The sequence below is a fragment of the Arachis duranensis genome, chromosome 6, assembly GCF_000817695.3.
Source record: "Arachis duranensis cultivar V14167 chromosome 6, aradu.V14167.gnm2.J7QH, whole genome shotgun sequence".
NCBI lineage: Eukaryota > Viridiplantae > Streptophyta > Magnoliopsida > Fabales > Fabaceae > Arachis > Arachis duranensis.
This window is the reverse complement of record NC_029777.3, coordinates 98914315-98925435: the sequence shown is the minus strand read 5'-3', so window position 1 is coordinate 98925435 and position 11121 is coordinate 98914315. Positions and strand designations below refer to the sequence as shown.

Sequence of the window (11121 nt, the reverse complement as noted above, 5' to 3'; positions counted from 1 at the left end):
CTCAATGACTACAACAGATTAGGCTAAGTTAATTGAGCAAGGGCTAACTAATTGCAGCTGGTTGCACCTGCTGTGCAATGGGCTTTGCTTCTTCAACATGCTTAACATCAACCCTGCTAACTAATATCTTAAAATTCAGTTTTGTAGTGTGGGTATCCTCATCTCACAGCATAAATTTTGGAGCCAAATTACTTCAGTATCGCTAGCACCCATCCTGTAGCAGCATCACAACCCCAGTCTAATCAACCACCTCCCACCTTTCCCACACCAACATCAACCTTGCTGCTGAGGCCTGAGACTTGATTTTTCTCTCTTTTCATTGACTTTGCCCTCTAATGTCTCAATAAGACATACCACATTAGAAAACTAGAAAACCAACAACAATATTATTCCAGAAAATAGCAGCAACATTATTTCAAAACTTAACAACTTAGGATAATAAAAAATTATCAAAATCGGTAATTCAAAAGTATTTAACTCAGCAAATCAAAATCACTAAAATATTAAAACCAGCAACTCAATCAGTATTATTAATAAAAGTACAAAAACAAGCAAAAATAAATTCAAGCAGCAGTGTTCACCGGAAGAAGGGGTTGTTGAGCTCGACAGTAACGGAGAGAGAGAGCTCGATGGCGACATGGAGAGAGATTGATGACGACAGAGAGAGAGAGATTGGTGGCAACAGAGAGAGAGAGAGAGGGGGGGAGAGAGAGAGAGAGAGAGAGAGAGAGCTCGACGGCAACAAAGGGAGAGACCAACGTTGACATTTATAAACGACGAGATCTCGATAAATTATGTATTTTTAGAAGAAAAATGGGACCGAAATAAAACAATTACCAATGAAATATTTGCATATAATGTGGCATTACATATCATACATGGAAGTAAGGATCTTGAACCAAGAATAGTCGAAAAATGTTGACAAAGGAATGATTGGCCGAAATAGAAAGAAGCAATAAAGGCTGAGTTAGACTCACTTACAAAATGTAAAGTCTTTGAACCTGTAATCCATACACCAGAAGATGTAAAACCTGTTGGATACAGATGGGTATTTGTGAGAAAATGAAATGAGAAAAATGAAGTTGTACGCTACAAAGCTCGACTTATGACGCAAAGTTTTTCACAAAGTTGTCCGCCATGATCCCACTTGAATATGGCCTCTCCAAAATTTCGAAATTTTCTCCCAGCCTTCATCAACATTTCTTATTATTCTGTTGGGATAAATTACAACAAAAAAGAATTGATTATTCTCCATGAGAAAAAAGTTGAAAGGTAAACAGAGAGAAAAGATTGAATTATGAATTGTGAGGGTATGGTTGAGTATGAAAAGATATATATAGAATTTTTCTTCAAGATATCTAGGATGTAGAGACACTTACACCATAAACACATATCTCGAGTGCTAAGACCCGCATTAGGTGTTTATATGTATCTAGGATACTAAGACCCTGTTCAGCGTTTACACGTATCTCGGATACTCAATATCTATTTTTCCGCTTAACAAGTATCACGAGTGTATCCTGGATACGTCAATTGTTGTTGCGTCACAGAACGGGGTCTGAACACCCGAAATTTGGCTATTTTTTAATTCCTTTTTTAGTATCTAAAATGTGATACATTGTGCTTTTAAATAATTACTTTATATTTTATGCATTCCCATAATTTTTATTTTTATTTAATTTAAATAAAAATCCAAGTGTTAATGCGTGGGTAAAAAATAAAATTTTAAAAAAGTTGGTTAATATTGACTGCTAAAAATTGGTTTTTTAATTATACTTATTATTTTAGGATAAACTAATACAATAATAGTACTTAAAAGTTTATATCATTGACAAAAATAATCTTAAAAGATACAAATAAAAATAAACCTCTCAAAAGATTTAAAAACACAACAAAAATAACTAGATACTAAATATATATTCTGAAAAAAATTTTAAAGATCAAATTTTAATACAATTTTTTGCAAGTATTATTAGAAACATATGATATTTTTATCTTTAAAATTTGATAATTTTATGTCAAGTGAGAATGGCAAAATATTTTTGAAAAATAAAAAATTCTATAGATCAAATTTTATTCCGATTTTTTTGTGTACACCTTCTAAATAATTATTCAAATATTGACACAAAAATTCAGATCAAATTGATGAATCTTTTGCTAAATATACAAGTTCTTTTATAGCTTATAAATAATATAATATTTATTGGTTGTTTTTATCGCATTTGAAAACTTATTTATCGATTGTATTTTTAAGAGTTATTTTTCTCAACCATATAAACTTTTTAGTACTATTTTAATAATTTACTCTATTATTTTATAAACGTTTGTTGTAATTTTAGCTTTTTCTCCTTTGAATATCAATACTATCTAACTAGCAAACCCATTGAAACAGATAAGTCTACGAAAAAGCACACTATTTTCATAACCTTTGTTTGCAGGGATTTATCCGTTGAAGGGAGATGTAGGGGAAATGGATTCTCTCAATTTTTTATTTCACTTGAAAGGTTAAAGTGTGATATTTTATTATATATTTTATAGGAAAGATAAAAAAATATGAAAAAAAATATTGAAGGATTAGAGATCACACTTTATTCTCTCACAGAATTGGCAACATACATCCTACCCATAGATACCCAACTCTACCCAACCTGGTCGGGTAGGGTTGCCAACCCAATCCGTTGCGGATAGGATTGAGTGTGGAGGGAATTTTAAGCAGGTTGGGTAGGGTGTGAGTTGAGTCTCAAAGACCTCTTACTTAGTACAAAATATCTTTATCATTGAGCCAAGCTCATGAATTGAGAATTTAACACTTTTGTTTATATAAAAATCAATTCTATTTTAGTGACATATAAATACAACGTTATACCATAATATTTTATTTGTGTTTATGTTATTAATTTAAATAAATTTTTTTATGTAGAATTGAACTTTTAACGGTTATGTTATTTATGGGATGATTGTGTTGCTTGTATTGAATTTTTAATTTGCATACTCATTATTTTATATAATAATATTGAATATTTTTGAAAACTTGCGATAGGGTCGGATACCCGCAGATTGACCGCATGTAAGGTTAGGATTGAGTTGTTCTCAACCCGTTAGTTGGACAGGATTGAATTTTAGTAACAAATTCAACTCGCAATTAAAGTTAGGATTGGGTTCAAACCCTACCCTACCTTACCCATTGCTACCTTCTTAATTGAAAAAAAAAATGAGAGGATCTATTCCCAATATAGAGAGGTTGTTTCTAGGGGTGAGCACGGGTCAAGTAGGGTCTCAACCCTATCTGACCAACTCGCACCATATATGTTATAGGTGAGTGTTGAACTAATAACCTCTCAATTAGTGCAAAAAGTTTTCACCATTGAGCCAATATCATCAATTAACATTTTAACACTTTTGATTATATAAAATTCAATTCTATTTTAGTGATATAGAAATACAATATTATATCACAATATTTTATTTGTATTTGTGTTATTAATTTAAGCAAAGACTTTTATGTAGAATTGAACATTTGATAGTTATGTTGTTTATGGAATAATTGTGTTGTTTGGAAGATGATTATATTGTTTGTATTGAATTTTTAATTTGTATGCTCATTAAGTTATATAATAATGTTGTATATTTGTAAAAACCCGTGAGTAGGATCAATAGATTAGATGCGGATAGGATTAGAGTTGGATTGTTCTCAACCTGCGGATAGAATAAGGTTAAATTTTAGTAGCAAATTCAGTCTGTGGATAAGATTAGTATTGGATTCAAACTCTACCCTATTCATTACCACCCTTAGTTGTTTCCCTCCACAAAGGCAAAAAATAGGTATATACTTATTAAATGGGGTGGGGGCAAGAAGGAGTTAATACTTAAATTGGCTTTTGAAATTTGCCTAAGTCTTAAATTAGTTTTGAAAATTTCAATTGCCTGACTCCTAAATTCACTTCGTAACTCCCGTTAGTCCTTCAAATAATTTCTGTTAATATCTTACTGAAGGCAACATGACATGCTGACATAAACAGCTAATGCTACATGTCAAAAAGCATTCGACCATATAAAATGAAGGAATGATGTATTTGTTAGTAACATATTTCCTACAGACATAGATGATAGTGCCACGTATAATAATACGATTTATCTACGTGTCAATGATGTATTATGTGTCGTTATAAGATTTGTCCATATGTCACTAATATATTATTATTTGAAGTGATTCAAATTGGCCTTTAAATTTTTATTCATAACTCATTTTAATTCTTGAAATTAAAGAACACAAATTACATTAGTCTTTAAAATAATTTCTCTCATTTTTATTTCATAATTAAAAATGGTCATATTTAAATATCTTGAGTTTACTTGCATAATATGTTGCAAGTTAATTCTAAATTCTAAAATATTAAATTTAATCTATTATTTAGCAGGTCAAATCACACTATTAAACTAGAGTGGAGGAAAAATTACGTGATTCAACCAAAGCAAAAAATGTAACATGGATCAACTAAAAGCATGTTTCTATATAATTCGAATCAAGATAATTCGAACTAGGAAACCAAGAGTAATTCGAATCACATCAATTCGAATTACATAAGTTGACTTACAAAATTTTATAGTAATAATAATAATAATATGGAGCCAATGCTAAATCTAATCCATGCAATTATTTGAATACACAATAATTATATTTATATGGAGCCAATGCTAAATTGAATTCAATTAGTTTAATAATACGAGTTTATAAAAAAATTACATTTTATAAAGTTTAAAAATCTTTATTATGTGATAGGTTAGTAAGAGAGTATATTACACATTTTTGTAGTACTCATAAAATCTTCTAAAAAAATTTCACATTTTAAAAAATTAATTAATTATTTTAATACACAACAATTATATTTATATGGAGCCAATGCTAAATTGAATTCAATTAGTTTAATAATACGAATCTATAAAAAAAATTGCATTTTATAAAGTTTAAAAAATTTTATTATGTGATAGGTCAGTAAAAGAGTACATTGTAAATTTTTATAGTATTCATCATAACAATGTTTAATTTAAAAATTATTATTTAAATTTTAGTTGTACTTGTTACAAAATGAATAATTACAATAAAAAATTTTAAAAATTATATCAATATATAAATATAAAATGAATTGACCGATTTAAAAATAGGACAATCTAATAATATTGAAAACCATTTAATTTAAAAACGTAATTTAAAAAATAAATCCTTCACATACTTGCATAATTATGAATTTATGATATGATAAATACTTTTCAAAAAGTTATTCTAATACTTAACTTCTAAACACTGAATTATTTATTTAAATGGTTTAATTTTTATCTAACCTAATATAACAAAGTATGTTTAAACTTTATTATTATTATTATTATTATTATTATCAGATAAATTCGAACTTTCCATCAATAATTCGAATCAGATAATTTGAACTCCCCATCAATAATTTAAATTATAGTGATTCGAATTATTTATACTGCAAATTCCTTCACTAATTCAAACAAGGTTGATTCGAATTACTAAACTTTTTAGTTTGAATAGGTTTGATTCGAATTATACAGAGACATGCTTTTAATTGATTCATGCTTTGAATTACTTCTCTCGTAATTCGAATCAGTGTGATTCGAACTACCCTAAATCAATCTGCATGCGTAATTCGAATTTGGCTGATTCGAACTACCTATGACTTAACACATGCATAATTCGAATGGATCAAATTCGAATTACACTTCCTTGTTAATTCGAATTGATGTGATTCGAATTACTCTTGATTTCCTAGTTCAAATTAGCTTGATTCGAATTACATAAAAACATGCTTCTAGTTGATTCATGTTACATTTTATGCTTTGATTGAATCACGTAATTTCTTTTTTACTCTGGTTTAATAGTGTGATTTGCCCTAATAATTAACCAACATATGTGTACGCAGAGTCGCAAAGAGTAGGTACAGTAACGATTCTAAATTTATATATTATCCAGCTACTCATAATTCATACTTTATTTATTTTTAACAAACATTTTAGTTATTTTTTTAAAAGAAGTGTACAACTAATTTTTTTTGTCAGACTACATAACAAAATAGTTAAGACTTGTTTTTTTTCCTAGTCAGGAAGATTTTATTAAAAGCTTGAGTGATTTTCTTTCTCCACGCATATTAAGGACTAAATCATGCAGATCAAATTTTCATTTAAAGGTTTATTTCTAGCCTATTGGTTCACTTATCATATGTATAAGGGAAAATTTCACTCCCTTTCCTGTGAGATGTTAAAATGACACATCCTCCCCTCTATTTTATAAATGTACATTTTTCTCCCTTCTAACTTTTAAAAAATCTCCTCTTTAATTCATTTTAAACTTTTTGTGTTAACTTTATCCATTTTCTAAGAAAAAATAAATTATTTTTTAAAAAAAATTCATTAACAAAAGTTTTATTTTTTATCATTAAATTTTACTTACTAAAATACTTTTTAATAAATTATTTTTTATTGATTGAATTGTATTTTTATTAAAATACTTTTAAAAAAATTAATAATTAATTTTTTTCTAAGATATCTATCCTTCAATAATTTTTTAATTATTAAATTATGATTTTACGAAAATTTTTATGAACAATTACTTTTATATTTTACTATTAATTTTTTGATATTAATATATATTATTTTAACATTAAATAAAAAAAAAAAATACAATTTAATCAATAAAAAATAATTTATTAAAAAATATTTTAGTAAAAAAATATAGTAATAAAAAATAAAATTTTTGTTAATGGATATTTTTTTAAAAAATAATTTATTTTTTTTTTAAAAAATGGATAAAGTTAACATTAGTTAACACAAAAAGTTTAAAATAGATTAAAGAGGAGATTTTTTAAAAGTTAGAAGGGAGGAAAATGTACATTTATAAAATAGAGGGGAAGGGAGTATCATTTTAATATCTTGCGGGGGAGGGGAGTAGAATTTTCCCTATGTATAATTTGTCACACTTGTAATTTCACAGCGCTGGCAAAAAAAAATAAAAAAAATAAAAAAAATAAAAAAATACCTCACCGATCCGTAGTCCATACCCCATACCCCATACGTCGTATCACAAGGGTATGACACCACACGAAGGTACACTAGTACACTACCACAGTGGCATACCTTTAAACTTTCCAATATATAACTGCTTCTCTGATAATTTATATATATACCCAATCGACATAATAGAAGAAACAATGAAAATAAAAGGGATGTTCAACTTGCCTATATATGGCAAGGCCAAACGAGAAATGAAAAACTACATATTTCTACAAATAAGTTCCACGTCTCTTTTTCTATTCAACTGCCATGCATCAAAAAATAAAAATGATACCATAAAAGGAATCAATTGGTTCTTCACAAACGAGTCAGGTTAAAAGAAATGATCCTTTAAAAGCTGTTTTCATCACTATGATAACAGACACGATGATCTAAAAGGCTTTTTGGTTTATACAGACTATGCATACAACATATTACATACTCTACACAAGAAAATGAAAAAATTTTCCTCTGAAATAAATCTAAGCACAAAAACGAAACAAACAGAAACCTCTAAAGAAAACAACAAATCTTAAACCTAACCTGATTATTAGCTACATATGTATCACTTTACCAATATTCCATGTATTACGATCTATGATGATGATGAGTCAACCATTTTGTTCACGTCCTCCAAAAGCTCTTTAATCCCGCTCTTCAATTTTGTCTTCATAGCTTGTGATTTCCCATTTGATTCTTCAAGCATCGAAGACAGATACTCGAGCTTCTGCTTTATGTGGTTCAATTGGGATGCTTCCTTCTTCGGAGTCTTATCTTTCTCCTTAGCCTGAGATGCTTTGGACTTTGATTTTTCGCCCTTTTTTGCCGACTTGGATTCAGCAGAAAGGTAACGGAGCTTGAATCTGACTTTGGAAGATCCGAAAGGGCTTGCACTTTGCGAATGGTTCAAGGCTTTTTTGGCATCAGAAGCTTTCAGAAAAGACACTTGAGCAGAGTAATTACTAGAGAATACAGTTGTTGCCGATTCGTTCAGCGCCCCAAACTTACTATACAGTGTGATAAGGTCAGATTTTGAAGGCAGAGAGGATCCAGGCTCAAATGAGACCAAAAGTGCAACTGATGAAACATTTTCATCACTCCCTTTGACAGCCTTAGCTTCAGCAGCTTGCTTCTGATCTTCAGGTACTCCAGACATTGTTTCCTTCCTTCTTCGCTTTCTCCGCTCAGAAACATCATTAGGTGATATCTGATTGGTTTGCTTTTCATCTTTCTTCAGCTTCCTAAGTTCAGATTCTGGGTTCTTTCTCTTCCTGCCACGTTGGTGCTTCTTGTATACCTTGTAGTAGGATCCTTCCTGATACAATGAGCTTCTAAAGACAGAAACAAAGTCCACAAAATTTTCAAGAGAACTGATTTCCCCAGGTACTAATGGATTTATAGCTGCATGGCGGACTTTGGATAAAACTTCCACTGCAGGAGTCTCTACTTTTGCTGGATCAATAACCTTGTTATTGTCTTCTGATGTTTGGTAGTTTGAACTTTCAGGGGACTTATGAACTGCCTCACCGTTAAATTTTGGAGGTTCAGGGGACTTGTGAAACTGGTTGCCTTCTCTGGGCATTGCTTCAGAAACATGAGCTTTGTCAGAATCTTTATGGGATTCTTTATCTAAGTCTTCCTTCCTCTGCCCTTTGGCTGGAGTAGTGAAGGGAGGGGACAAGTACTTGCTTTTCTTCCTTTCTCTTGACAAAGAACCCTTCTCATTTTGTTCTTTGGGATTCCCTTCTTTAGGCTTCTTTTTCCTCCCACTTCTATTGTTTTCATTCCCAAAAGCTTCTTTCTTCTCCTTCAACTGTGATGGTGTGCCCTTATCTCTTTTTACCTTGCCAATACTGACATCATTTGCAGCATTTGTCAAATTTCTATCAGTGCTCGGGAGTGATTCTTTCCTCTTCTGCAATGGTTTAGAAGCCACTGCATCCTCACTGCTTTTCCTCTTACTTTTAACCTTCATTTTTTCCATTGTACCTTCCTCCTTGCTTTTGGTACTAACAACTTTGTTTTCCCTCAAAATTTCAGCAATGCTTTTCTGTTTAATCCTATGAGTCGACCTATTTCCTGAAATCTCATGAGAATAACTCAGTTCAAGAGACTCTGGGTTCGTCGGCACAGTAGAGTAGTCGTCTTCGGATGGCCCTTGGACATGTGCTTCCACTCCACCCTGAATGTTACCTACATCTACTCTTTCATCCATTGAACTATCTTCAAGCCCAGGAACTGGCAGGGGTTCTTCATACTTAGGTAACTTATAACCTCCTCTTGCTAGATGAAAGGCTGAAAGCCGAGCCTTCAAGATTTCCAGGTCCAGCGTATTAGTAATGGCAATAATTTCCGCAATTTGTTTTACTCGAGAAAGTAACTCTGCTGGGTTAATCAGAAAATCCAAAAATCTCTCTACACCATTTCCAGGCACAAGAACTCCTTCCTTGATTCCAGCATTCTTAGCCAATGGCAGAGCGAAGTCAGACCTAGTTTCCTCCGAAGCACATGGACAACAATTTGTTTTGATCTCTACCAGCCTCCCCACTTCATTTACAGCTTCCTGCACAGCATTGACAAAAGACCTTGAGCTACTCTGCTTCACCATATCCTGAAAGTTCTCCCGAAACAACTTCAATTGAGAAGGATGGCACCAAGCAAAGGTTCCGTCCCCAAAGTAGGCCACAAGGAGTCTGTTCTTCTGTCTTAGCTTCAAAGCAAAATCCGATGCATCCGAAGGGTCATAAATTTGGCCAGGCCACCAAGGATGACTCTTAATTTTACCCCAAACAAAATCACCAACAGAAAACCCATGTCCTTCTTCACCCAAATCTTCCACATCCAAGTCCCTATTCTCACTTGTCTCAGTAACCAGAACATCTTTACTCACAACTTTTCCAAATTGATCACCTTCTTCTTCACTTCTCTTCCAATATTTTCTTCCTCTTTCCATTCCAACACCAAAAGAACCACCACTTCCATAGTTCAACTTCTCAGAATCTCCACTATCACTTCCAAAGGAATACGTCAACCGTCTCCCACTTCCTTTCATTTTCAACAAAGAGGAGACCCCATTCATCTCCGAATCAGCCAAACCTTGACAACCATCTTCCACTTCTCTCCCAACAGAGTCACACCTAACCCTGTTCTTAACCAATTCAACACCACCTCCACCACCACCATCATCATCACCTTGGCTTCCATGACTTGAAAACCCTACTCCGTTTTCTATTGCCCCACCTTTCAGAGCACAAAGAGCTTCCCTGAGCTCATTCTTGTCATTTTCTGGCGAAGGAGATGAACACCCAGCTGGGTTTTTCGATGGTGTCTCTACCGTGCCCATCAAAGAAATGATATATTGTTCTCTTTTGACGGGTAAAATACTAAAATCAACCTATCCTGCGAGAACAGGGAAGAAAATCAACACATTCTAGGGTTCTGGTTGCAAGAAATGGGATTATGGAGAGGAAAAAAAAATATTACTCACTACTAATTACGGGAAAAAGAAAAAAGAAGAAAAGGAAATACTACCCCCAAAAATGTAATAAAATAATTTTAAATATATGCACTAAACAAGAATCAAATATCAATGAACATAAGCATAACAGAGGAAATAAAATAAGTATACCTGAAGAACAAAAGTTAGGGTTGCAAAGAAGATTATTATGACTTGTCCCAATTCTCAATCGAAACCATTGACTTTATAATCTGATCAGAGAGGCATAGGAGATGGATGAGGAATGTGATTCTTGGACAAGATAAAATTTTTAACTTTTTATATGATTAATTAATTAATAGTTGTTATTATTTATATTTATTAACAATAAAAACAGAGGATGAAGTCAAAGTCACAGTCAAGTTTATCAAACTATGAGAGATGTACCAAATTCTCGAATATAAACTTGATTATCTCGTGAACTGACGAGATAATCGGGAGAACTTTGAGTTTCTCTTGGAAGTTGGAACTGTCGTCACGGTTGCGGCTAAGCGGTGGAGAAGGTCGAATAATTTTCATCTCAACTTTAATTCGTCTGTTTTTTTCTACAACCATTAGTG

General features: G+C 31.9%; 1 protein-coding gene across 2 annotated transcripts; it reads right to left on the bottom strand.

Annotated features, from left to right (window-relative positions):
• Positions 1 to 7340: 7340 nt before the first annotated feature.
• LOC107495051 (PWWP domain-containing protein 3) lies at positions 7341 to 10847 on the bottom strand. Of its 2 annotated transcripts, none has more exons than XM_016116112.2 (2): positions 10694 to 10847; positions 7341 to 10464 (listed from the first exon to the last, which is right to left on the bottom strand). In XM_016116112.2, exon 2 carries the CDS (start codon positions 10406 to 10408, stop codon positions 7661 to 7663), a length of 2748 nt encoding a protein of 915 aa, XP_015971598.1. In that variant the 5' UTR covers positions 10409 to 10464; positions 10694 to 10847; the 3' UTR covers positions 7341 to 7660. The 2 variants fall into 2 exon arrangements, with proteins under 2 accessions (XP_015971598.1, XP_015971599.1); XM_016116113.3 differs by having other exon boundaries at positions 7341 to 10459; positions 10694 to 10803.
• Between the last annotated feature and the right edge of the window lie 274 nt (positions 10848 to 11121).

Bases quoted from the DNA above. Each gene is read 5' to 3' on its own strand.
- LOC107495051 (XM_016116112.2), bottom strand. From the start codon at position 10,408: ATGGGCACGGTAGAGACACCATCGAAAAACCCAGCTGGGTGTTCATCT.